Genomic DNA, 27,847 nt, shown 5'->3' with positions numbered 1-27,847 from the left:
TGCATGTAGGGTTTACTTCCCTACAGGGAAGAAAAACATTTGCTTTTTTTCCCTCAATTTTTGTTTTGTTTTCTGTAGCCCAGTCCTCTATCAAAATGCTTTTGAATTATAATCCTATCATGCCAGATTATTTTCAAGTTTACCAATACATATAGCCAAAATGTACACAGCACAAAGATTAAAAAAAACTTGGAAAATTTCACATTCAGCTATTATGTTATTTTATTTATTTCTATTTTCATTATGTTAGTAAAATGAAAGCATGTAAGTAAAAGTTCACTGGCATCCTCACTTGTTCCCCTTTTCCTTCATCTCAGAAAGGTTCACTCAGTAATGATCTCTTTCAAAAGGGCTACTGTCTCTGTATCAGTTACACATATAAGCTAGGGATAGAAGTTACACATAAACTGGCTTATGTGATCAGAAACTGATGTAAACCTGTAACTGAGCCTGGCAGCCACCCACCACAGCCATCACCACACCCCCTGCCCTGTGCAGCACCCAGTGGCTGTGTCTGCATCAAAAGCTGCAGGCTGGCCAAGGCCAGGCTGGCTGCTCTGTCTACCTTGCCTCCAGCTGGCACTGCTACTGCTCCTGACCCTGCCACACCATTCTGGGTGGGCAGGAAGCTTCAGCCTGGCAGCTTCAGCCAAGCACATGAAGCGCCAGCTCCGGCTGCTTTCCACCCACTGTGCCTGCCTGCAGGGACTGCTCATTGAGCTTTGTGGGCAGAGTGGATAGAAGGCAGCCAAGAGCTGTTGCTAGAGCTCTGTGCACTGGCAGAAGCAACTAGGCTGAAGCTACCTGCACCACCCAAAGTGGCACAGCAGGGGCAGGAGTGGAAGGGGGGAGTAGTCACTGGAGGCAAGGGGAAGCTGGCTGGGCCCAGCAGTGCTGCTCTGCTCCCCTAACCTCCAGCTGTGGCTCCTGCTCCTGCCACTCCATGAAGCACCACTGAGGGTGGCAGGGAGCTTCAGCCTGGTAACTTCTTCCCAGCACATGAAGCTCTGGCTATAGCTCTCAGCTGCCTTCCAGCAGCTCTGTCCATATGCCGCGATGAGCAGCCCCTGTGAGTGGGTGCAGTGGGTGGAAAGCAGCTGGAGCCAAAGCTCCATGTGCTGGGCTGAAGCTGCCAGGCTGAAGCTTCCCACCTGCCCACCCAGAGGGGCATGATGCAGCAGAGGCAGGGGTGGCAGAAGCAGCGGCTACAGCAGCTGGAGGCAAGGAGGGGCAGAACAGCTCACCCAGCCCCAGTTAGACCACAGCTTTTGCTTCATCTGCAGTTGCCGGGTGCACAGGGCGGGGGGCACAGCAGCAGCTGCAGCAGGTTGCTGCCAGGCTCAGGGCCTGCTGGTGCCTCTGGGCAGCTCGCAACCTGGCCAGCCCCTGCCTGTGCTGACAGGCTGGGCTGCCACAGAGCCACAGCCTGGGAAGGGCCCTATCTAGCTGACTATGGCTCCATGACAGCCCCACCTGGTCTGGGCACAGGAAGCTGGGATCAATCTGGCTGCACAGTCTCTGTGGTGCCAGTCCATGCTGCAGCCTGCTGGGAAGGGCCCAGCCCCACAACCCAGCCCAGGCTGGCCCTCCTACCTCCACCCTCAGCAGCACCTGCAGGCCGACTCAGCTCAGACCCCCAGCCCCACCACCCCGCAGCCCTAGCTGCAACTGTAGTCCCAGCTCTGGGTGGACAGCAAGGCCATGCTGCCTGACTCTGGCTAGGGCCCCCCACCACCTAAGCAGGAGCAGAGAGGAAAGCTGGATCCTTCAGTCCCACTCAACTGAACCTGCTCCCACCAGGTTTGAGGGGCAGTACGAGCCATGGTGCATGTGACCAGTCTCGCCACACCTAGATGCACAGTGAGGCTGAGGTGGCACAGTGGCTAGACTCCACTTCCTGGCAGCCCTGGCAACAGCAGCTTCTGGCTGCTGCAGCTACCATCACCAATGCTGCCAAACTCAACACCACTGCCTGGTCACCCTGGCTTGCTCACTCCACACCCACTGCTGGGGGTGCCAGGCAGAGTGGACAGGAAGGCAGGGTCTCCACGGAGACTGGCCTGGGATCCCCATGAGCAGGACACACTTGGCTGGGTGCAAGACATATGGGCAGGCCTCGAATCATGGGCCAGTGACAGCCCAGGGCCAGGGCTTGGGCAGAGCTGCAATCCTCCTGCCACATGGCCCCAAGCTGTCACTGCTCTGTAATCCTGGACCCAGCACCAGCCCTGCCCCGTCCCCCTCCCAAATGCTGCTCCCTGCCTGCCTGCAGCCCCATCCCATACACCCAGCCAAGCATGCCCTGCTGCAGGGGTCCCAGCCAGGTCTCCATGGACACCTCATCTCCCTGCCCACTCTGTCCAGTGCTGCTTGACCACTTAGGGAGTTTTGGTGAGCTGCTGCAGTCCAGAGCAGGGGGGGTGTTGACCCAGCTTGCATCAGCTCACCAAACCTCTTTAAGTGGCTCTCCAGGCTAAATCATTGCCCACCCCTGCTCTAGCTCAGTGGGAAAAAAATTATCTTTTTCATAGCGTATTTGTGACTCCCTTAACTTCTAATAATCTATGTGAATAATCATATTTATAGAGCACCAGCAGCCTCCACTGATATTTATTTAGACAATGTCCTTTAGACTCACCTTCCATTGAAGTTCTAGTCTGCTAAAACCATCCATTTCAGAAGCACGTAACCTTCCACATGGGATGAGCTTTCCTGGCAAATACATCCCACTATATATCTAAGGTTTCCTTTCTATTATTTTATACCCTTTATGTAATAAGATAAGGTGAAAAGTTTGTCAAAAGATGAGCAATGCATTTTGATATTTACATTTGTATTTTTACTAACAACTTACCAAGCTTTCAGATATGTCACAACAGGTATCTTGAGCTGCAAATTTTGGATTACAATAAACTGATAAGTGGCGAAGTTCAATCTATTGAGAAACAGAAATAGGGAATTATATCAGCAGTAAAAAAGGAATATTATTTACACACAAGAGGAAACTACTACAATTTTCCAAACTTGGCAAAATAATCTGTCATTCTGAAATATTGTTTTGTGGAAGAAATGGATAAAAATAAAAACTTAATAGTTCTAGTCGTGCCAGAAGCATAACAGGGTAGTTCTGCACCTTGGGCAGCAGTGATTCATTGGACAGTGATGGCTGCTGGTAGCAGCAGCACAGTCAGTTGCCAGCTGCAGCTTTTTCTGCTCCCCTCCTGGAAGTGGCATCTGGGGCTGCTGTCCTGGTCACCTCAGTTATTCTACTGAGTCATATGATTAAGGATCAAACTCTACTCTCAGCTACTATGGTGCAAAACTCATAGCAGGACCCAGTTAACCTCATGGCAGTTGTAATCTACAGTGCATAGCTTTTGCTATCTGTCCTGAGTTAAATATTTCAGGAAGTGCCTTTTCAGATCCAAACCTTGAAATGTGCTCCCTTCAGTATTTTACCAGGTCCAGTTTTATGAGCTGAACTCTACATTGTGTCAGTGCTTCTGTAAGGCTTTTGTTGTTGAGCATTTAGGGTTGATTATCCTGGTCAGGGCAAGCTTGCTTATCACTACCTAATCCGGAGCTGACCAGGCCACCAGAAGTTTGAGAACATAAGGAACTACACTAATTTAGATCACTTGCATAAAGTGTAAAAGAGACCTTATTTCAGAGAAGAACCAAAATAGGATTCCTGTATTTCACCATACCCTTACTCCACACCTTTTCTGCTCTCCATCCTTGACTCTTACTACTGGCACACTCCCTGCACTGGAAAGAGGCCACTGGCAGGCAGTACAGGGGACCACTCTTCTGTATCTACCAGTCTTAGGCTAGAGTTCTTATATGCATCGGGATATTTCCCTCAGAAGTATCCAGAAGGCATATATCCAGTATATAATATCTGCAAATGGTATGGAGCAAAGTTGTGGTTAGGATTTGAGACAAATACTGAGGTGATGGAAGATATTCTAACATATTCAATTAAATATGTACTCAATCCTTCAAAATGCTAAAATTAAGTATACAAGTGGACTTAAAGGCGATGTCCAGACATTCAGGGGCATGTGTCTGCAGTGGCACAAATAGCCAGTGTACACCCCTGCAGTTGCTCTTTGTTGCAGGACAAATTGTCCCTCAATGAATAAACTGCCCTTGCCCTGATCCTCCCAGCCTTTCAGCCAGGGGGAGCTGGCCCAACAGTCTTACTTGGTGGCCTGGAGCAGTAGAGGCACAGGTCAGGTAGCATGGAGGCCTGGCCAGCAGCCAGTGTTGCTCTATATGACCTGGCCTCCACGTATACTGGCCCACACTTGTTGCGCATGTGTTGCACTGCTTTTTGTGGCAGATTTTTTTTTTGCTATCAGGAAATCCTGGTAGCAAATTTTGGCACCATGCTGTAAATTTGCAGCATGGGGCACTTTGTAACATTCACTGCATATAGTTTGGGGCACTACAAAGATGTCTGCAGCACCATAAAACACACATGCCTGGATGCACCCAGGGAAGTTAATTTGAAATTTAAGGGCTTTTCTGGATTAGGTCCAGAGTCCACTGTTCCCTGAAGGGCTAACCCCTATAATAATGTTAAATTATGATAATATTATAGTGTTGCTGTTTAGTTTTCTAATGTATTTTCTTTAGGTTTGCAAGAATATTGAATGTAGAATGCTATCAAAAATCTTTCATGGAATCACTCTAATCCCTACGGCTTGGAACATGATACATGAATGTGTGCTATATTTAAAACAAACTACAATTCCCACTACAACAATTTACTCACTTTGCTTCTTTATATTAACACACACATGTAAATACACACATAACCACAATAGAGGAAAAAGAATCCCTAGAGTGGCATCCCTGAATATGCCATAAAAAAGTAAAAGGAGTTTTACTTAGTGTGCTTTAGTTGTTGGATAGCAGAAAAATAAAGATCCCCTTAGTATTTGATAGAAAAATTCAGCTGCCTCTGAGCTGATGTAATTTTCTTCCTGCGCCATCTTATTAAAAAAATACCCTAAATAATCTCTTGAATTTGCCCTTACTCTAACTGCATGTACTGTATTCTCTATTTCAGATTTATTCATCTGCAACTTTGGGATGGGAAAGAGTTAATGAAAACACTTTAACTGGCTAAACATATAAGACATTCTTTCCCCTTCGGATAAAAAATTCAATTACAGGGAAACTGAATACAAAACAGTTATTATAAAGTAAGATTTTAATGGTACTGTAATAATAGGTCTGAATGGCTTTCACTACTAAATGAATACAGAAATACAAAGACTACTGAAACCATGAACTCAATTCTTTAGTTCTTACTTAGGCAAAATTATCCAGTGAAAATAACAGTGAGTTTTGCATGAGCAGAACGTGCAGAACTGAACATCTAGTTTAAAAAAGAATATCTGAAAAATCTAGCAGTGAAGGGGTGGGGGGAACATCCAATAGGAATTTAGCATTTTTGTATTTTTGTAATTTATTACTTTGCTATTTCACATGATTTCTACATTGTCCAATTTCGCACACTGGTGCTCACTCACATCTACAGGCTTTTCATCTGCAGCGCGAGCAACAATAAGAGTCTTTCCTTGTAAGTCAACAGCTTTCTTCTCATCTGTCTGTCTTCTTGCAATTAAGTTACAATCCAGATAGAGGGAAATAAACCTCGACTGTACGCTGATGCTAAGCTTATGCCACTGTCGATCAAACAGAGGATGGATTTCACGACTCTTAAAAATGTAATGAAGTATATTTCCCTGAGCAGATTTGGTCATATACTCTACAACTTTCTTTGTACCATCAACTAGGACAGAAACCTGCAAAATAAATAAAAATAATAGTCATTCAAAATCTGAAATAAAAACAAGTATGAATAGAAGAAATAAATTAATTTACCCTGAATAGAAAATAGGAAGAAAAAATAATTTAGCAATCTGATAGATGGTTTGAATAGAAACTATAAAGCTCAGTCAATACATGAGACCTGTCTTATGCCACTGTTTGAGTGGATTTGGAAATTTTTGATGGACTTCAAATCTATCTTTTCATTAACTGTATCTGAATCCAGAGTTAAAAAAAACCCACTAAACTGTATCTGTCATTCTTCAACCAAAAAGAAACTGAACAAAAAACTAAAAATCTATGCTCACCTCTGGGGTGTTGTGCTGATTTAAAATTTGCCATATATACCACCGCTCTTTTTTTGTGTTTCGTCTTACACGGAATGTGGCTCTTAAATAGTATTCTTCAGGAAGCCCACTTGGAAACATTTGCCTGCAAGGGAAAAAAAAAGAGAAGAAATGTTCTTTTTATTCTGATACTCATATGTAACAGGAATGGGGGTGAAGAGGGGGGAAAGAAAAGGAAACAGGAGACCTATGCTAAACACACAGAGTTAAACTCTCACTCACACTCATGTAAACCTTTTTTACTTTCAAAGTCCAAATGTGACAAAATATAAACTTTTTTTGTACTCAAAGTATAGTGTAATCCATGTATAAGAATAAGTGATTAAAGAACAATATACTTAGAAAGATCAATTTATGTTTTCTGAATCATTTAATACCTTTTATAACTGTTAAAATGACTGATGATAAATAACACCATTGAATTACAACTGAATAATTTGAATGATAGATTATAATTTTTATCCATGTTATTGCTTGAATTCCCCAGAGAAATACTCCCACTCCCAAACTCACCATTTCCATCATGAAGATGAAATTTCTGTAATGAGCAGAATAGGCTCTAGACAAATCCTGACTGATAGGGAAAATGGTAAGTAGGCAAGAAGGGACAGCAGAGGAACCAGGCCCCAGGAACTCCATCTCCAGATTGCAGATGTGAGCGTGATGCCAGCCAGGCAGCTGGCTCAGAACACACTGAACTTTTGAATGAGTCACTTCTGTAATTGTTATTTTTTTATATGGGAGATGAATATTTTCTCCTAACATTTTGAAACTATTGATACATTGTATAAAGTTTCTACTTTATGAAAAAACTTTTGGTTGAATAGTCATGAGTCCTAACTAAATGTACCAAAATATCTATTAACTCTTTAAAGACAAAATAAAACGTAAGGCAGCAAAAGAAAATAAAACAATAAACACGTTAAATGTCACTACAGTGCAGTATGAGGTCTATACAATTGGTGACTTCACTCAGCAGTAAGTAAAGTGTTAAATGGAGCACTTAGAAGCCAGTCCTAAAAAGACAATACATGAACATCTAGAAACAATGGCTCATAACTCTTCTGATTTCTGTATTCCCAGAACAATGACCACAACACCCCACACAACTATGATTCCAAATGGTTTCCCACGTTTCTTTCTTCTTCTCACATCATTCTAGTTCTAGTGCAAAAGAAATTATGATCATTCCTACATTCTTCCCTGTTTTATGACATGGAAGAAGATGGAGGAGGGCACATTTATATACAATTATAACCACAGTCATAATTACCTTGGCAAGCACAATTCTGTAAATGGAAGAACGACTAAGCAGCAGTTCCATCCAATAAGACTCCTTACATTTAGCAATCTTTCCCTTTTCCTATCCAATGTTCTCTTTCTTACCAACTACTTCTGAAGAAAAAGAACTTGACAGTGAGCGAGACTAAGTGCTGTCCTGCAGTCTTTAGTATTACTTACATCTTGATGGATAGCACTTAGTATTGATTTACAATAAAGTGGATACATGTTTGTGTGTGGGATTTAATAATTAAAACATACAACCAAAGTAGCTGTAGTTGTAAGATGTAAATCATACAATAAGGAACTGCTTACACCATTTTGTGCACATGTAAGTAACTACACAAGCTTCAAGAAAATATAAAAACAGGATTGACTATCACAGAAAATATGATCCATACATGTGTGTATTCCAAATAATATTAAAATAACTGGGCTTTGGCAGGCCAAGGGAAAAATATAAAGTACATTTCAAAGTGAAACTTCTGCTACGTCTCATTTTTATTTTTTTTGTGATATGATAAAAAGATATTTATTTGATTGCCTCCAACAGTTCATTTTACTGAAAGGGTTACATTACTTATATTTTAAAACAAATTAAGATTTCTATTAAAATCATTTGTAACTTTTATATTGCAAAAGAAAAAAAGTAGATCCATAAGTTTCAAACTCAGACTATCCTTGTAGTTTATCAGCTGATTCATTTAATGTTAAACAGTGAATACAATATGAACTAAACATGCTAGGATGGTGAAAAAATTAAACCTCTCATTTTTTAAACAGAAAAACACTCTCCTCCAAACACAATCATTTTCAAAGACTGAATAAATAAGTTTCAAGCAGCTGGAACAGATGTAAACAGCCAAAACATACATAACAAAAATGAACTGATATCTTACAACATGCAATCCTGTCGTTCATTATTCAGGGAACAATTTTTGTCTGATAAAAAATAACAGGGTTATCCACTTGGAAGTGCAAATTATGCACCAAAAGTCATTCCCTTCATCAGAATGCACAGAACCTTATTTCCATAAAACAGAGAAAGTGTTCCTTCTCACCTTTTATAGGACCATTCAATATAAATGGTTTAATTTTAGATCACTGCATGTTAGTAAAATTACATGCTGATTTACAGTTTTTTTATAAGCCCAAAGACGTCAACATGACCCCCTAATGTAATAGAAACAAGGAACAACTTTCAACATTAACGAATATTCATTATAGCTTATTTATCTGAAAAGCGCCATAAAAACCTTCACCTTTTACTGCTGGAGGAAAAGAATATAAGATGTGTTGCTCTCAGCATAATATTATGTCCCCTAAGACAAGAACAGGAATCCTCCAAATAATTTAAATTTGTCTGTAGCAATTCACATGACAAAAGATCAATGTAATCCTTCTGGGTGTGTCTTAAAGTTGGAAACTTGAGTAAACAATGCATGTTCTGGAAGAAGTCTTGAGGATACGGACAGGAGAGTGAGTATGTGACAAAGGGGATATTAGTTTTAAGAACAGCAATGGTAGCAGGAGCAAAGTACAATGTGAAACAATATAGTGCGATCCACTTACATGAATGCTTATGTCAGCTGGTAAATACTGTTCTTTCCCTTTCTTCTGGCCTTCACTATGTTCCCACGTGTTTTCAGTTACAATATATTTCAATGGAGGTTGTTCTATTTAAAATCAAACATCTTAACATGTTTAATATTTAACATGTCAAATATTTTAACATGGATTCCATAAATTCCTTCTTTTTGGAGGGGCTTGGCTAAGTTCTGATATTAAAGTTCATTTGCTGTTTCTGAGATGTAAAGTTTTTGTTCATGTTATTGTTAACTCTGTTTTGTTGTTGGCAGGGCATGAGGGGAATGACTGTTTTGCTGCTGCTGTTATAGTTTTCTTGGACTGTTTTTAATAATCTGGCCAGATGCCTAGAGCACTTGGATCTATTTATTTATTTATAAAAAAACATAGAAAGGTGATTATGCTGGAATACTCTTTGGTCAAGACTGGCACACGCCCAAAAGAAAGGTACAGTCTTCAAAAGGTTGGAAATCCCAGCTGGATATGATAATTATTTGGACACTTCCATCAAAAATAAATAACAGGGTGCTTCTTTATTAATGCCATTTCTTTCATATACTTGCAAAACGGAAAAATTCACAAGAAGCACCTTAGATGAACAGTTACTTGGAAGAGGCTCTCCTCTCCCTGTTTCCGGGGCCATGGGCAAGGTAACACCTGCAGCATTTCAGGAAGACATCTCTAACCCAAAGAGCATCTCTCTGGATTTGAATATTGACAGTCTTTCCAGCCTTATGTGAACATCTCTTTAGGAAGATATGAGCAGGTTTTAATTACTGGAAGAAGAAGGTCAGACCAGCTTGTATTTTTGTGGTAAGAAAAAGCTTTTGCCAGTTGGAAAGGGATGAAGGGAAATTAGAGAAACTGTGGAGAACATAGGGGGAGGGGCCTTTCTGAAAAACAGAGGGTGGAAAAATTCCTGGGAAAATGTATGTTAATATTAAGAAACTTAAATTAGGTTCTTGTTACTTCCATTATTTTAGAAATTGTGGATACTTGTGTGGTACTGTCTAATAATATTTAATTGTCTTTTGAAATTATGAACATTCACCTCAGAAAACTTTTGACAATCTGAGTATACAGAATATAATAAAGTGCCCCTTTTTCCTGTTTACCAAACAGTTTTAAAAACAGCATAAGAGCTAAATTATAAGCTGTTTATTCTAACTTCTTTTGCCACTGAACTGACATAAAACTGATAATGGAGGAAAACATTTTAGAAGAAGTGAGGAACACATAGAAAATCAAATTAATCCTTAACAGAACTCCACTGATTACAATAGAATTAGATAAGGAATTAACTGAACCAATAATTTATAGTGGGTGGGCAAAATACAGCCTGTGGCCTTCTTGCCTGGGCTGCCCAGAGGCTCCTCTGTATTGCCACTGTTGTCCCACTGGGTGGCTCAGAGGCAGCAGCGATAGTGGCAGAGAGGAGTAGCAGGGCAGCCCAGACATGGGCTATGGGCAGCTGCAGCAAGAAGGGCCCAGCAGTGGTGAGGGTGAGGGAAGATGCTTTCCCCTGGGACCAACAGCAGCTTCTGCTCAGCTACTGCCATTGTTCAGCTTGGGCAGACAAGTCCATACCAGGCACAGGGTAGGCCAGATCAGGGCTGCGCACACAGGTTCCCCTTCATCCGTTTGCAGCTTCCTTTCATCCCCATCTGGCTGGTCCAGAGCTGGTCCTCTCTGCTGGGCTGAGTCCAGAGCAGGCTCAGGACAAAGTCATGTGCATGGGTTGCCACCAGTATCATGGGGCTGAGGCCAGCAGTGACGACAGCCAGAAAAAGCCACCACTGCAGCCTGTGCAGCACAAAATGGCAGGGCAGGCCAGGGACGGGGGCTATGTACTCTTGCAAGTGGTGTGGGGGCTCTAGGCTGCTGCTGGTGTAGCATGAACTGAACTAATGTAGCTGATGTTAGCATAGAGTGTAACAGTAGCGAAATCTAACCATGTTAGTCTTGTCTTGTAAGCCAGCGCTTCTCAAAGTGGTGGTCCGCAGACCGGTGCTGGTCTGTAAGCCACCGGTCGCTGGTCCGCAGCGAGTTACCAGGAAAGAAAGAAATATATTCACTGGTCCACAGTGAGTTGCCAGGAAAGAAAGAAATATATTTTCAGAAACATAACATTGATATGTCATAGTGCCACAGTTCGTACATTCCAACACTCTAGGCGACGTCACTTCGTGCGTGGTTTGGAAAAAGAAAGAAACAGCCAGTCACGCATTTGTGTAACACTATTACATGCAGTTGCTGCCACCGGCTGAACCGGTCCCTGGCCCACTGGAAAAAAAATTGCTGGTCCGCTACATCAGATAGTTTGCAAAGCACTGTGTAAGCAATTTGAAAACTCCATTTTGTATCCTTCTGCTTGACGTAAGTGAATGAACTCTGCATAGCCTTTATGTATGAGTGTGTGTAAAAGGGTGAATCATGAGAGAATGGCATATAGACAGGAGAAGAAGATTTAACTGTTTATGTAAGTAACAAGTTGCCAAATGTAAGTTACCAGTCAGTAAACTAATTAATGAACAGCTGAAGAATCCCTTTTAGGCCTAGAGCACAAAGAAGATAACGAGAAAAAGGAATGCACCTATCCTTCCAGACAGGCAGCAAGAACACTCCAAGGCTGAGATAAGCTGAAGACAAAAGAAGAACAACAACAGCAAAAAGAGAAGCTGGGTATGGAAAAACCTCAAAGCACTGAAACAAAAGATGCCAAGCCGTATAAAAGAACACTTTGAAAATGCCAAGTTGGGCGAGTCTCTTTTTCTACTGCTGTTTCATCAGAGCACGGATGCATATGTTCACCCCACTCCAGCTGTTATCTTCAAATCTGTTATCTTCAAATCATCATCTACTCAGTAAGCCCAGGTTGGCCACCCTGGGCTAATACTGAGCAACTATTGCTGGTAACTATATCTGGTGTATGTGTGGATGGAAATGTTGTTTTGTGTATGTGTATGCCTGTGTGTAATGATGTGTATGATGATTTATGTGTATTTGTATGAATGGTGTGTCTGAACCTCTATGTCTAACTCATGTAATCAATAAACACGGTACTGTGCCTTATCCCCCTTTATAAAGCCTTTGCTTGCTTTGAGCAATTTGAGTAACACTGGTAGGGGTGGGAGTGCTGAGTAGCCCACAGCAGCTCCCCAGAAATACCTATGAGGCCCATGGGCCCAAATAATTGCCCACCCCTGATTTAAAAAGCACCCTATTTACCTGAATCCAAGATGACTTCAAATTTAAGATGACTGGCCAATAATTGGATTCTATACATAGAAAATTATAAATGTGCCTGCTCCCCTACCATCTGCCTACCTAGTTCCTGTCCCACTGCCAAGTGCCCTCCTGTCACCTGCCCCTCCCATGCCTGAGCCTGCCCGCTGGGCCTTGACCACATGCCTATGCCTCCCCCTACCTCTACCCCTACTCCCCCTGTAGCCTGCCCCTCTGCTCCTTGCCCCCATGCCTGTTCCTGCTCCTCCAACTTCCTGCCACTCCATCCACAGGTTGCTCCAGTAGCCTGTCTCCTGTCCCTTTACACACCATGCCTCTGCCTGCCCCCACACCTTACCCACCCATGTCTGACCTCTGCCCCACTCCCATGCCTGCACCCCTCTCTACCACTTATCTCTGCTGCAGCTCTGCTCAAACACTGGGGCAGTCAGCAGCAGCATAGCCCTAACCAGCCCCAGCTCAGCTCAGTCAGGGAGAAGTGGCAGCATCTCCCAGCTGGGCCAGGTTGGGCCTAGAGAGACAGAGCAGAAGGGAGAAGGCTGGGTGGCTGTACAGTTTCCCCCATGTTCCTCAGCTACAAGTGCTCTCCTCCACCAAATTAGTTATCCTGACTCCAAGTAGGTGGTGGCTAAGCTCTGGCTTCAGCCCTAAGCCCAGTGCCAAAGCCAGATCTAAGCTGCCACCTGCTCTGGGTCAGTTCTCAAATCAGGACAATGGAGCAGGGTTGTGAAAAATACAAACTGGTTTGAGCTGGTCAAAACAGGCTACAAGGACGTAAGATTCTGCAAACTTCTGCCATCTGATAACAGGATGGTAACATCTGCATTCCCACACTGCTTGCATAAGGACCTTTTGAAAGGCTTATGTATCTGCTATAAGACATGTGGTTATTGGAGAAAGATAGAACCTGCCCAGAAATTGAACGAGAGTTGCCCTTTGGGTAATTTTGCCATTATTGTGAAAAAGTTGATAAAAACCTGTAGTAAGGACTTCATGGCAGTGCCCTTTTACATCAAGACAAGAACCAGAACCAGACTGCACCTTGGAGAGACATGCCAGTGTCACAGGGCACTTCAGTGCCCTGCTCCTATAAAAAGGTACAGGTGCCGGTTGCCGGGGCAACTCCAGTGGGTCAGCTGACCGGAAGGGGGCAGGGCCTGACCTATATAAATATAATCCAGGCCAAGGAGGAAGGAGCTCTGCTGGAGTAAGCAGAGTAGGGAATCCTGATGGCCTGAGCAGCTTCTGTTCAAGGATACCGGGTGGAGGAAGCCCTGGTAGGGATTTGAATGATGATTAGCCAGTTGGCTTAGAGTTTATGCTGTAGCCCAGGAGCTTGAGTTTTCTGTTTGTAGTTTTATAAGACCGGAGGACCGGGTGAGGCTAACGGGGTTGGAGGAGGCCTCAGAGGGGCTCCACGATAGTGTGGGGACCCTGGTGCCAGAGAGGGCACAACATTCAGGGGTGCACTGACCCCAGCCCTGAGAAGGGGCACAGAGAATTGGGGGGCCAGGTAAGGCCGAGGCTGCCTGAGCCCCACAAGAACTTTCAGACCCGAGGAGGGGATTTGGGGGCCAGGCACAGCTATGGCCACCTGAGCCCCAATTCCTGAGGAGCCCCAGGGCAGGGGCGGGTGAGAAGCCCCAGGGGGCACTCGCCTTAATACCCAAGGAGGGGATTAGGGGCCAGGCATGGTTATGGCCACCTCAGCCCCAACTGACAGAAGGCCCCAGAGCAGGCACGGTTGTGAGAGAAGGTCCTGGAGAAGGCACGGCCGCGAGAAGAGGCCCCGGAATAGGCACGGTGAGAGCACAGGCAACTGCGAGAAGAGAGAGGCCAGGGAATGCCCGTGAGGGTGTGGGGCAACCGTGAGAGGAGCCAGAGAGCGTCCATGAGGGCGCAGGCCATTGTGAAAGAGGCCAGAGAGCCCATGAGGGCCTGGGCCAGTGTGAGACAAGCCCAGGGAGCCCGTGAGGGTGCAGGCAATTGCAAGACAAGTCAGGGGGCGCCCGTAAGGGCACTGCAAAGAATTGACCATACAACATCCAGTATATCTGCAAGGCTTGGGGTTTGGTACAGGGGTGGTAGGAGCCACACATAGCTCATAAGGCTGGGGTGTACCAAGTCAGTCAATACAGAACAGGGGCCAGGATAGACAAGAGCACCATGTCCAAGGGGACAAAAAAAGGCAACCTCCCTTATAAAATACCTAACATCAAAGACGTGGCGGGCAAGGGTGCTTTATCTCAGATTTGGCACGGTAGGGGGCGTCCGGAGAGATCACAGCTGCTCTTAGGACCCCGCCCCATGACAGCTGGTAACCCCTCTTCTAACATCAAGCAACTACACCCCTGTTCGATTGGCCATTGATTAAGGACAGCTTGATCCAGTGATGTATGAACGAATGAGAGAGAGAGTGTGTGTGTGTGTGTGTGTGTGTGTGTGTGTGTGTGCGCGCGCGTGTGTGTATTAGATGGGGGTAGGGTTTTTATTAGAAATATATAGACTCAATAAATTTACGTCTGTTTAAATGAAATTCAAGACTGCCTTTTGTTGTGCACCGTATCAAATTTAGTAAGGCAATCTTTTATTTACTTTTTCCTTTTTTTCTTTAAAAGGTACTAACAATAAAGTAACTTCTATTTTTAATTGGGTTTTTTTGGTTTGTTTTTTTTTTTTTAGTTTCAATTTAAACTCTTAATTGTTTCATAGTGAATGAGTGAGTTGGAGTATATTATGAACTTCCGTATTTACAAGTATCAATGGAGCCTCTGACTTGCTGAATATCTTCCAGGAAGAGAAAAATGATCCAGCTTACATTTCCTGAGAGTGAAGTGAGAGATGTTTGGAGTTTATGGCAAGACACTTCTTTTCCAGCTGACATATACCATCACCTGTCATGTTACAAATAATTTGGTGACCAGAAGTCAGAGAGACAGCTTGAACTGTTTTCCTCTGGTGGGTGATGATGTATTTAGTATCATGCTGACTGAGATACTGAAATCTTACCCTTTTTTGTTTGCTAAGGGGATTCAAATTGTTAATAAGAAAATAAAGCTCATATGACCAAACCTAATAATCTCACTTAGTAAATGTTATGGCTATTGGGCAAATTTTGACAGTAATACTAAGTGGGGAGACAAAAAATAAAGATATTCTGAAGCTGAGAGTTTTCCCAGCCTGTGCTTCAAGGAGGTATTTTGAAACCTTTTTCAAATAAAAATTAAGATCAGCTGTCTGTTACCCAAAATAATAAGAAATTATTTTCCCTCATCCATCTTCCTCATATCACATTATGATAGAGTGTGTGGTTTCACATTGCATTAGTCCTCAAGTTGCATCATATAATATGTCATATGAAAACAACTTAAGAGAAAGTATTTATGACTCAGAGATGGCACAAACCAGTTCAAGAAAAATAAGAACCAAGTAAATCCTTTGCCCCAAATTCTGTCTGAACTCAATACTAAATATGTTGAAAAGGTTGGAAATATTTGTAGTGTACTCATTTTTAGGATTTTTTTTGGTACATTTTTGTACCTCAGCATTTTTTCATTTCTGAGAAGTCTTACAAATTTAAGTAATTTCTCATAATAAATTCCTATTTAATTTCCAAAAAATGTATGGCCTCATTCCTATTAATTTCTATAGAACTTTTCCACAAGGGTTGATTTGGATCAGAGGTAGAAATGCAAAAAAAGTATTAGGAAAGTATCTTTCAAAGAAATGTTATTCAAGGTACTTTTTAGACTATAAATTATTTGGGGTAGGGATGCTGGGCAAAATCCTTGACCTACTGAAGTCAATGAATATTTGCCATCAATTCCAAAGTAGTCAGGATTTCCCACCATACTTTTCTTTATGTTAAGAAAGCTCCTTAAAATAAATTAACAATAAGAATTATAGCTTTGAAAAACAAAAAGAAACTGAAAATCGCATATATGAAATACTCTTCTTAAGGATTATTTTAGCCCAATTTTGTAAGGCCATGACATTTAGATAAAGTTCATAAACCTCTTGAACTCCAGCCTATAAGTCTAAAAAGGAATTATCTAGCTTACAAAGTGCTCCTGCCTTGGCTCCAGAACACCACCAGATAAAGTCTAATGATGACAATGTAACAGACAGGCAGGCACGGGAGTAAGATAAGAAAGACACAAAACTTCCACTGTTCTCTGCGGAAAGAGTATATTTGCCATTATATCAATCTGTCAGTGATTCATCAGCCAAGACTTGAGAATAGTTTAGCAGATCACCTGAGCAGGAAAAGACTCCACCTTCTAAGAATGAGAGCTAAAAAACTCAATTTAAATCCATGGTTTTGGGCACTGACGGGTTCCCTTAGTGATACTGTTTGCCACACATGGCAAAAACAACCATCTGATGTTTTAGTCATCCCACAGAAAAGAATGAGTCTAAGACCTGGATTCAATGGCATCAGAATTTATGTCTTCTTGTTACTCCTCAGACTTAACTGACTCTTAGAGAGACAACTTCCAAGAAAACACATTAATACAAGGCTTGGTTGAGATTGAAACCTCCTACTGAGCCCATCAAATCTGGTGGTATACTTCTGTAATATGAAAGATGGCTGATGATACCAGATATCAAGACAGTAAACTAAAAAGCAGCTCTAGCTTATGTGAAGGGAGCTAAGGAGAAACTATGATTGTATTAAAAGTATCATGACTAATTTATGAATATATAGACAATATTCCCATATAGACTATATTTACAAATGTATGTGCATTATTTACAAGACAAATTAAATAAATGGTATTCTACAGCTTATAAAATTGGTACAAACAGTCCTGTGAACTTATTCTCAGTAAAATAAGTTTATAAAATATGTTTCTATCAATTCACTTGAATTGTATGTGGAGACATTAGATAAATTTTCAAAATGTAAAATCCCTTAACTTTTTCATCAGTCTCAAAACTAAAATGTGAATTGCAGAATTAAATGCAAATTTCATAAGGAAAAAAATAAATAATCTGGACCAAGATGACATAGACACAGAACTTGCATATAGAAATGAACTTTTTCCAGAAAGTTGGAGAATGGACAGGGTGAAAAAAAAAAATCAGGCTTAAAATAGCAACTTCTTATATCTTTACCCATTAAGTTGTAACTATGTGTAGGAGGATGGCTTGCTCTTTAAGAGCTAGAAGGATATAAGCTATCCTGCCACGTACAATCATCTGGTCTACTGGAAGTGGTCAGGTGTTCCTCATAAAAGGCAAGGAGAGACACTCAAAGAAATGTTGTAAAAGGAAGTCAGACTCTTGTTTAGGAGGCTGAGAGATTGAAGAGAAGGGGTCCTTAGGAGTGTTAGCCTAGGGTTGTTTGGGGAACATTTGATTTGACATTTTGTTTAAATTTTATGTTAAGAGATAAAATTGTTCCTCAGAAAAGAATTAAGTGGGATGGTGAGTTCTAAGGCAGGGAAACAAGCCAATTACATTAAACCCAGTAAGTCTGCTCATCATATTATGAGTCTACAACTGTTTACACAATGATGCATTTTGGTAAAACTGTGCTTATTAATGCAGTTCTCTATTGTGCTAAATCATATATGCAACTTCTGTGTGACAATGACATAGGCATATACTATTTTCTAGTAGTAATTTAGAGCTAGGACAATTTTTTCTTGGTAATTTAACTTTTAGCATGAAGAATATCACATCGCCTATTGCAAAACACTAAATAATGAAAAAAGTATGGTAAACTTATGACATTATACTGTCTTTATTGTATTACAAGTGACTTTTGGTATAATTATCCCATACATGCAGATACAGAATATGCATGCATAGAAGACGACAAAGTTAAATAAGGTAAGTTAAATAGTAATTTGGTTAATTCATGCCCAAGGTACACAGCCTGACATGATTAACTTTCATTAAGTAATTTTATGCATCACTGATGGTACTTAGTACTTTTTAAAAATATATTTATTTTTAAAAATAAAATCTGTTTAATATAGTAGAAACAAAATGTTTCTGAAACAAACCAGAACTTTTACTTGTGGATAGTAACTAAATCAAACAAGCTTTTTTAACAAGGCAATATTCAATCAAACTGATGTCAATCAAACTGATGCAAATAAAATCATTTTAGTTATATACAGTTCACAAAATGCCAACAGATCCTTAAGCAGAACAGTGTGTCTGGGCACTGCTGTAACACTTAAATCTTTCAAGAATTCCAAACAGCTAATGAGTCATGACCTTCCTTTCCTGAAATCTTATCAGCCATCTTAAATCACAACATGTTTTTTGAATGCTCCTAACCCTTTCACAACAACCCAATTTTAATTTATATAATTTCCTGTCTCCATGTACACTTAAAAATACAATTATTGACAATTTCCCAAGTTCCAAGAACCTTCTAAACCAAAAAATGTGATAAAAATAGTTGCTTGCAGTTCCCTGATACTACTCCCTCCTCTCAGAAATGTGGACATCTAATATTCCTTGCGATTGATGGAATCCTTTAAGATTTATGGCAAGTTTCTATTTCACCTAGTTGACAATCAAAGTTGTGTAGGAACGATTCTATTACATCCTCTGGAATCGTAAATGCCTCCTTTATTGGAACAGGGAGATGTATGTACTTCTCCAGAAGGCAAGCCTAGTCCATTGTACATGCCCAGAAGGAGTAATAGAATTGTTCCCACATTTCAGCAGAGAAAGAACTAACTAGCCATGTTAGTCCAGGCAGAAGAAAGGGTAGATTTGTACCTTATACTAAATCAGAGCTGTATACCCCTTTTTCATAAGGAAAAGGGGCTTACTTCAGCAGATGCTGTGAACAAAGTGCCTTCTGCCTGGCCTCCTACACTTCAGTCTGTTAACTCAAGGTGCCTACAGACATTCAGGCTCCTGCTCTAACTCATGGAACTTAACATAAAGTGCCATGAGTTTGAGTACCCTCCAACCCTCCTCCAACCCAACAGACGTTTGCCTCTTGGGTCCGAGGGCATCAAGTGTGCCTGCACCACTCTCCTGGCCAGCAGGCAGATGTGCTCTAGCATCTTCCAAGGAAGCTGCTGAACTGCCTCTCTCTCCAGTCCCGCCTCTCCCTCCCAGCTCCAGGACGGTCAGCAGGGAATGGGGGGGAAGAGGAAGTGAGCAGCATGGAGCTGCTGGCTGGGCTTTGTCCAGCCCAAGTTGGGGGTGGGCAGTGGAATGGAGTTCTCTTACCTCTTAGGCCCCCACAACTACCCTGTACTGAAGGGAGCTGAGCTAAGCCAATGAGATGAGGGGCCTCCATTCCACTGCCCCCTTTCCAGCTGAGGCTAGGCAAGCCGGCAGCTCCATGCTGCTCACTTCCCCCTCCCTCCTTGAGGGAACACAAGTTCCCTAAGGTGCTCTAAAGCAAAGCACCTTCAGTCACATACCTGATTTGACAAGACTTAATTTTTCACACTATCGGCCATTTTTAAAGCACTCTACAGCCATGCACATGTGTTAGGTCAGAGACTAAACATTATATAGTTGCTAAAGCATAAATCCATATTTTTCATTTTTTTCCCCAGCCTGCTGGCGAATACCCGTTATGAGCTACAGCACACTTCTGCATTATCTGGAATATTATACGCTTTTCTCCCTACATCCAAGATGCACAGATCATCTCAACCCACTCAGCAGAACTGGTAAGTGCAACACATGGGGCCAAGGTCTAACACTAGTCATACCATACAACTTTACTGATCTATGTGGTTGTACATGCATTTAACTTGGTCCATCCCCACCATATGTGTCAAGAATATAGCTCCTAAAGAAGACATAGTTCTAAACCATCATGGCTTCTATTCCATCAGGTATGCCTGCACCCTCTAATTCTCTTCAATGGAGATTCTACCCAGCAAAATTAGGGGATTCGTAGCTGCAAGAAAGAATCGGTACCCAAGCCTTATACGAAGGATACAGTGATAGCAGTCCAAGAGAAATGTTTATGATAGATTTGGAACCTTGACAATGGCACAACAGCCTTGTTCAGCAGCAGAAATAACTCATAAAGAAAAAGGAACTAAAAGGCAATGTTGAAAATAATACTGGTGAAAATGAGTTTTCATGACATTTGAGATATTCTAAACCAGCAAAATATATATGGCAAAACAGAACTGTTTAATACAGTACAGTCAAAGCTATTCATGTACAGTTGGCAATTTGTTAAATTCAATACTACCAATGTTATTTTCTCCTAAATAATGTTGACTGGAAAAAGTTTTTTCCTCTCCTTTTTTCCTTTTTTTTAAAACAAAAGCAGCAGACATTTGGATCATTTTTACTCCCTTTGTCTGTAATGCTCAGATGCATAAAATAAGAAAAACAAAATTATCTTTCCTACTCTTTCACACAGTGCTTCTGTGCTTAGGTCTTGTCCTACAATGTGAGGTACATCAGGAGACCTCTATACCAGTTAGCGCCGCATAAGACAAGTGATGTCCTGCATGCTTCCTGTTGTAGGAGAGTGGCCTTAGACTGAAAATTCCTTAAGGAAGGAATTGTGTCTTGCTTTATGTTCTGTGAAGTACTGCAAGTTAAGCACACGGATGCTGAAATAAAAATTAATAACAATACAGTCACCAATAATGTGTTCCAGATATCAATTCATCCAGATATCAATTCACCTGTCATTGATTCATTTGGCTGCAGGTTTAAGTTCCCAGATTCATACATGGGGAAAGCTAAGGTGCAATATATAATTTAAATGTCTCCAACAACAGAGGTATTAGAGTATAGATCATTTAACTAAGTGACATTTTAATATCTTTCTTCCACATCCCCACTGCTTCATAATGATATTGTACCTGTGTTTTTGATTCAGCTACTATAATATATATGAGCTAATTGCACTTAAGAATGACAGGGGGGGAGCAGGCAGGGAGGGAGCCCCATGCCTCCACATCTGGGCCTGCTCCCTCCTTCCCTCCTGCTGCTTGGGGTCTGGGCCCATGCCCCACCTTGCTACCACACTGAACTGGCGGGGGGGAAAGGGGAAGGGGAAGGGGAAGAGCGAGCCTGGGCAGCGGAGGACCGGGCCAGAGGGTAGGAAGAAGCTGGGCCACTGTGACAGTGGGGGAGCAGCAGGCCCAGCCTGTGGTGGCAGGGGGATGGGTGGAGTGAGCTCGGGGCCAACACTGCGGAGAGGGATGTGGGGGAGCAGGCTCACTCTTCTTCTCCCCCACCTGCTGCTGCATTGGGCTGTGTCAGCCTGGGCCGGCTGCTCCCACCCCCACTGGTGCAGTGCCTCAGCTTATAGATTTCATAGATTTCATAGACATCAGGGCTGGAAGGGACCTCAGGAGATCATCGAGTCCAGCCCCCTGCCCAAAGGGCAGGAAGTCAGCTGGGGTCATAGGATCCCAGCAAGATAAGCATCCAATTTACTCTTGAAAGAGTTCAATGTAGGTGCTTGAACCACCTCCGCTGGCAGACTGTTCCAGACCTTGGGGGCTCGGACAGTAAAGAAATTCTTCCTTATGTCCAGCCTGAAACGGTCCTGCAGGAGTTTGTGACCGTTCGACCTAGTCATCCCTTGGGGCGCTCTGGTGAACAAATGTTCCCCCAGATCCTGGTGGTCGCCCCTGATAAACTTATAGGTGGCCATCAGATCACACCTGAGCCTACGCTTTTCCAGGCTAAAGAGTCCCATGGCTCTCAGCCTGTCATCGTAAGATCTGTTTTCCTGACCTCTGATCTTGCGCGTGGCTCTCCTCTGGACTCTCTCAAGCTTCTCCACATCCTTTTTGAATTGTGGAGCCCAAAACTGGACGCAGTACTCCAGCTGCGGACTCACCAAAGCCGAGTACAAGGGGAGAATGACGTCCCAGGATTTGCTCGAGAAGCATCTATGGATGCAAGCCAGCGTTTTGGTCGCTTTATTAGCCACAGAATCGCATTGGAGGCTCATGTTCATCTTGTGGTCAATGATGACCCCCAAGTCTCTTTCTTCTGTAGTGCTAACCAACGTAGCACTGTCGAGCCTATAAGGATGCTGCAGGTTTTTCCTCCCAAGGTGGAGAACCTTGCATTTATCGGTGTTAAACACCATCAGGTTCTCGTCTGCCCATTTGCTGAGCTTGTCCAGGTCAGCCTCGATCACCCGCCTATCTTCTGGTGTAGATGCTTTGCCCCAAGGTTGGTGTATTCAGCCACCTTAGCCAGTCCACTCCTGACTCCAAATGTCCACATCGTTAATGAAGATGTTGAACAGTATGGGTCCAAGGACAGAGCCTTGAGGGACCCCACTGGTCACAGGGCACGACGATGAATGACTGCCATCAATTACAACCCTCTGGGTCCAACCACAGAGCCAATTTCCCAGCCAGCGGATCGTGGTGGAGCCAAGGCCACAACTGGCCAGTTTGGCCAAGAGGTGATCATGGGATACCAGATCAAAGGCTTTTTTGAAGTCAAGTTATATGACATCAATGTCTTCTCCCTCATCCAGGTGATAGGTCACCTGGTCATAGAAGGAAATGAGATTGGTCAAACAAGACCTACCCGCAACAAACCCGTGCTGGCTATCCCTTAGGATGTTAGCCTGGGCCAGTCCATCAAAGATGGCATCCTTAATAAACTTTTCTAAGATCTTCCCCAGGATAGAAGTCAGGCTAATGGGCTTGTAGTTAGCCAGATCCACTCTCCTCCCTTTCTTGAAGATCGGCACCACATTGGCCTTCTTCCAGTCTTCGGGCACTACACCAGAGCGCCAGGAGTTTTCAAAGATCCGTGCCAGGGGCTGGGCTATGATGCTCACCAGCTCCTTGAGTAACCTGGGGTGCAGGTTGTCAGGGCCGGCTGACTTGAAGGTATCCAACTTCTCAAGATGTTCCTTCACGAGGTCAGCATTTATTCATAAGGGTAGGGGATCTCCATCACCCAGATCTCCCTGTCCCATAGCAGGCATGGGCGTCCCATGGGACTGATGAAAGACTGACACAAAGTACCTATTTAATAGGTTGGCTTTTTCCTGGGCGTCAGTTGTCAGTTGCCCCGTCTGGTTTAGCAGGGGTCCAACATTGCCCTTGCTTTTCCTCCAGCTCCCCACATATCTGAAAAAGGACTTTTTGTTGTCCTTGATGCCTGAAGCTAGTTGGAGTTCAGTTGCAGCCTTGGCTTTCCTGGTTTGGTCCCTGCAGGACCGGACCAGTGCAGAATAATCCTCCTTGGAGGTGAAACCCATCCTCCATCCTTTTTAGGCTTTCCTTTTTAGCCGCAGGAGGTCCGCTAGGTCCCTGGAGAGCCAGGAGGGCTACTGTGCCTTCTTGCTGCCTTTCCTCCGTGTTGGAATAGATTTAGCTTGTGCACTGAGGATCGCTTCCTTGAGAAGCAACCACTCTTCTTGAACTGCCTTTTCCTTGGGGTCATGGTCCCTAACAAGCCTCTTGAGCTTGTCAAAGTCGGCTTTTCTGAAGTCAAGGACTTCTGTGTTGCTGACTGACTTGCTAGCTTTACGGTGGATGGTGAAGGTGATCAGCTCGTGGTCACTGTCACCCAGCTTCCCATCGATCACTAGGTCGCTGATTAGGTCGTCCCCCTTAGCCAGTACCAGGTCGAGCAGCGCTTTGCCTCTCGTTGGCCCATAGACTTCTTGAGTCAGGTAGAGGTCATCCACGCACGACAGAAAGCTTTGCGACCACTCGGATTCTGTTGAGTGATCTTCCCACGAGATGTCCAGGTTATTGAAGTCACCCATGACAACCAAGGTCCTGGAGCAAGTGGCCTAAGTCAGTTCCCGGGTGAACTCCTGATCAAGCTCAGGACTTTGAGTGGGAGGTCTGTAGTAGACTCCCACTGTTGTGTTCCCTGTGCCATATTCCCCATGAATTTTTACCCGGAGGGTCTCTAGCTGTCCATGCTAGTCACCAACATCAGCTTGCAGGGGCATGTAGCTTTCCTTTACATAGAGCGCTACACCCCCACCCCTTTTGTCAACACGATCTCTCCTGTACAGGGTATAGCCCTCTATACCCGTGGTCCAGTCATGGGTGGAGTCCCACCAGGTCTCCGTTATCCCAATGATGTCGTAATTCTTTGCACTGAGCAGGAGGATGAGCTCCTCCTCCTTGTTGCCCAGGCTCCTGGCATTTGTGTACAGGCAGGCAAGTGTGCCCTTGGGGGCTCTTGCCTTGCCCACAGATTGTGCCAGGGCTGGGGCAGGGGTGGGCTCCCTTAAGTGCCTTGGTCTGCTGGCTTTGCAAGGGTTGCTCAGCAGGCCAGCAGTGGCAGTAGTCCCCCCATCCACCAGCGGGCTTAGTTTATTCCCATGCTTGGGCTCGCTTCTCCTCCCCGCCTCCACATCAGGCCCAGGCCCGCTCCTCCCTTCCCCCCCACACCACCTTGGCATGCCAACTCCTCCCTCCACCTGTGTCAGGCCTCTCCTCACCCCACCGCTGTCATGTTGGGCCTGCAGGTGGTGACAACAGAAGGGTGGAGGGACGAGCTGAGGCCAGCACCAGTGGCCTCAGCCCCCCACAGTGTCCCAACCCTGCTCCCCACTGCACCACCACCTGCAAAGAGGGGGGAGCAAGGCGAGGTCCAGTAGACTTACTCCAACATCTCTGCTCCATCATCACCACCTGCAGGGTGCTGGCCTCTCCCCCCCATTCCATCTGCTTGCTTGCTGCCACCTCCAGGGAGCAGAGTGGGGGCACAAGGCCAGCCCCCTCGTCCCGTGTCTCGCCATCATGGCAACATGCTGCCACTTGTCAGAACACTTTTTCGCACTCTGATTGGCTGTTTCTAGAATACTGACATGCAGACAGACTTAGGCTTTTATAATATTAGAATCATATATGCATATATGCTCCCCGTTGTAGGCCATGGCCTAAGGAGGGAAGAATGCACTGACAAGGTGAACTGGCATCTCCGACAGTGGTGCCACTGAGAAGGCTTCAGCTTCTATGACCACAGTGCCCATTTCAGGGACAGAGGACTCCTGGCTAGAGACGGCATCCACCTAAGTCCCTTTTCTCAGCCAGGATGGCTGGTCTCTTAGATAGGGCTTAAACTAAGATCGCAGGGGGATGGGAAATACACTAACTGCAGCTTACCCAGGGACCAATATACAGGAAAGCTCCATTGACAATGACAATGAAACCAAGCAAGTCACTCTTATGGGAGCTGAGAAAACAGGGCCCTTCAACATGACAGGCCGCCTGTACACCAATGTCAGAAGCACATAGGTGCTGTACACCAATGTCAGAAGCACTGGCACTGCCACTGTGCACTACAATCTGTGCAGGCAACCCAGGCTCGACCGCAGCTACTGGCCCCGCTCTCCCCAAGACAAAGCGTAAGGTGTTTGTTGTGGGAGATGCCATCCTGCGGGGCACTGAGGGGGCAATCTGCCACCCCGACCCCTTAGCCCAGGAAGTCTGCTGCTTCCTGGGGGCCCGCATCCGAGACATTGCGGAGAGGATCCCGCAGCTCCTCCGGCCCACAGACCACTACCCCATGCTCCTTATTCATGTAGGCACCAATGACACGGCTCGGAGCACCCCCAGGTCATGAGGCACTACATGGACTTGGGAGCGAGGCTTAGGGGTCTGGGAGCTCAGGTGGTGTTTTCGTCGATCCTCCCAGTCTCGGGCTATGGGCTGAGGAAGGAGAGGAGGATCCACGCGGTGAACCAAAGACTGCGGCACTGGTGTTATCAGGAAGGCTTTGGCTTCCACGACCACAGCCCACTCTTTGGCGAGAGAGGCAGCGAACTGCTGGGAAGAGATGGCCTCCACCTCTCTCCCCTGGGGAGGAGGCTCTTCTCAGCCAGGCTGGCTGACCTGCTCCACCGGGCTTTAAACTAAGCCAGCTGGGGGATGGGGGGACTACTGCCCCTGCTGACGCACTGAACGGCCCTTGCAAAGCCAGCAGACCAAGGCACTTAAGGGGGCACTTAAGGGAGCCCACCCCTGCCCCAGCCCTGGCACAATCTGTGGGCAAGGCAAGAGCCCCCAAGGGCACACTTCCCTGCCTGTATACTAATGCCAGGAGCCTGGGCAACAAGCAGGAGGAGCTCATCCTCCTGCTCAGTGCAAAGAATTATGACGGCATTGGGATAACGGAGACCTGGTGGGACTCCACCCATGACTGGACCACGGGTATAGAGGGCTATACCCTGTACAGGAGGGATCGTGTTGACAAAAGGCGCGGGGGTGTAGCTCTATGTCCCTGCAAGCTGATGTTGGCGACTGGCATGGACAGCTAGAGACCCTCTGGGTAAAAAGTCGTGGGGAATTCGGCACAGGGGACACAACGGTGGGAGTCTACTACAGACCTCCCACTCAAAGTCCCGAGCTTGACCAGGAGTTCGCCCGGGAACTGACTGAGGCTGCTTGCTCCAGGACCTTGGTTGTCATGGGTGACTTCAATTACCCGGACATCTCGTGGGAAGATCACTCAGCTAAATCTGAGCGGGCGCAAAGCTTTCTCTCGTGCGTGGATGACCTCTACCTGACTCAAGAAGTCTATGGGCCAACGAGAGGCAAAGCGCTGCTTGACCTGGTACTGGCTACGGGGGACGACCTAATCGGCGACCTAGTGATTGATGGGAAGTTGGGTGACAGCGACCACGAGCTGATCACCTTCACCATCCGCCGTAAAGCTAGCAAGTCAGTCAGCAACACAGAAGTCCTTGACTTCAGAAAAGCCGACTTTGACAAGCTCAAGAGGATAGTCAGTCAGGCCCTCAGGGACCATGACCCCAGGGAGTTGGGAGTTCAAGAAGAGTGGTTGCTTCTCAAGGAAGCGATCCTCAGTGCACAAGCTAAATCTATTCCAACACGGAGGAAAGGCAGCAAGAAGGCACAGCAGCCCCCCTGGCTCAACAGAGACCTAGCGGACCTACTGTGGCTAAAAAGGAAAGCCTACAAAGGATGGAGGACGGGATTCACCTCCAAGGAGGATTACTCCACGCTGGTCCGGTCCTGCAGGGACCAAACCAGGAAAGCCAAGGCTGCAACTGAACTCCAACTAGCTTCAGGCATCAAGGACAACAAAAAGTCCTTTTTCAGATATGTGGGGAGCCGGAGGAAAAGCAAGGGCAATGTTGGACCCCTGCTAAACCAGACGGGGCAACTGACAACTGACGCCCAGGAAAAAGCCAACCTATTAAATAGGTACTTTGCGTCAGTCTTTCATCAGTCACACGGGATGCCCATGCCTGCTATGGGACAGGGAAATCTGGGTGAGGGGGATCCCCTACCCTCCATCAATGCTGACCTCGTGAAGGAACACCTTGAGAAGATGGATACCTTCAAGTCAGCTGGCCCTGACAACCTGCACCCCAGGGTACTCAAGGAGCTGGCGAGCGTCATAGCCCAGCCCCTGGCACGGATCTTTGAAAACTCCTGGCGCTCTGGTGTAGTGCCCGAAGACTGGAAGAAGGCCAATGTGGTGCCGATCTTCAAGAAAGGAAGGAGAGTGGATCTGGCTAACTACAGGCCCATTAGCCTGACTTCTATCCTGGGGAAGATCTTAGAAAAGTTTATTAAGGAGGCCATCCTTGAGGGACTGGCCCAGGCTAACAT

The 27,847-nt window shown here is 44.9% G+C and overlaps 1 protein-coding gene across 2 annotated transcripts in view; it reads right to left on the bottom strand.

Annotated features, from left to right (window-relative positions):
• Positions 1–27,847, bottom strand: part of COL19A1 (collagen type XIX alpha 1 chain) — a 424,680-nt gene that overhangs the window by 373,048 nt on the left and 23,785 nt on the right. For both annotated transcript variants that reach the window (XM_090034633.1, XM_090034628.1), the window contains exons 5-7: positions 6,153–6,276; positions 5,544–5,819; positions 2,855–2,935 (exon numbers count right to left, since the gene is read on the bottom strand). In XM_090034633.1, the coding sequence (XP_089890759.1) occupies positions 2,855–2,935; positions 5,544–5,819; positions 6,153–6,276 (481 nt within the window). The remainder of the gene's footprint in view (positions 1–2,854; positions 2,936–5,543; positions 5,820–6,152; positions 6,277–27,847) is intronic.

Source organism: Crocodylus siamensis, chromosome 1 (assembly GCF_052110815.1).
Source record: "Crocodylus siamensis isolate JL-2025a chromosome 1, ASM5211081v1, whole genome shotgun sequence".
Lineage (NCBI taxonomy): Eukaryota > Metazoa > Chordata > Crocodylia > Crocodylidae > Crocodylus > Crocodylus siamensis.
The sequence above is the reverse complement of the archived record's forward strand: the minus strand, read 5'-3'. Positions and strand labels throughout refer to the sequence as shown.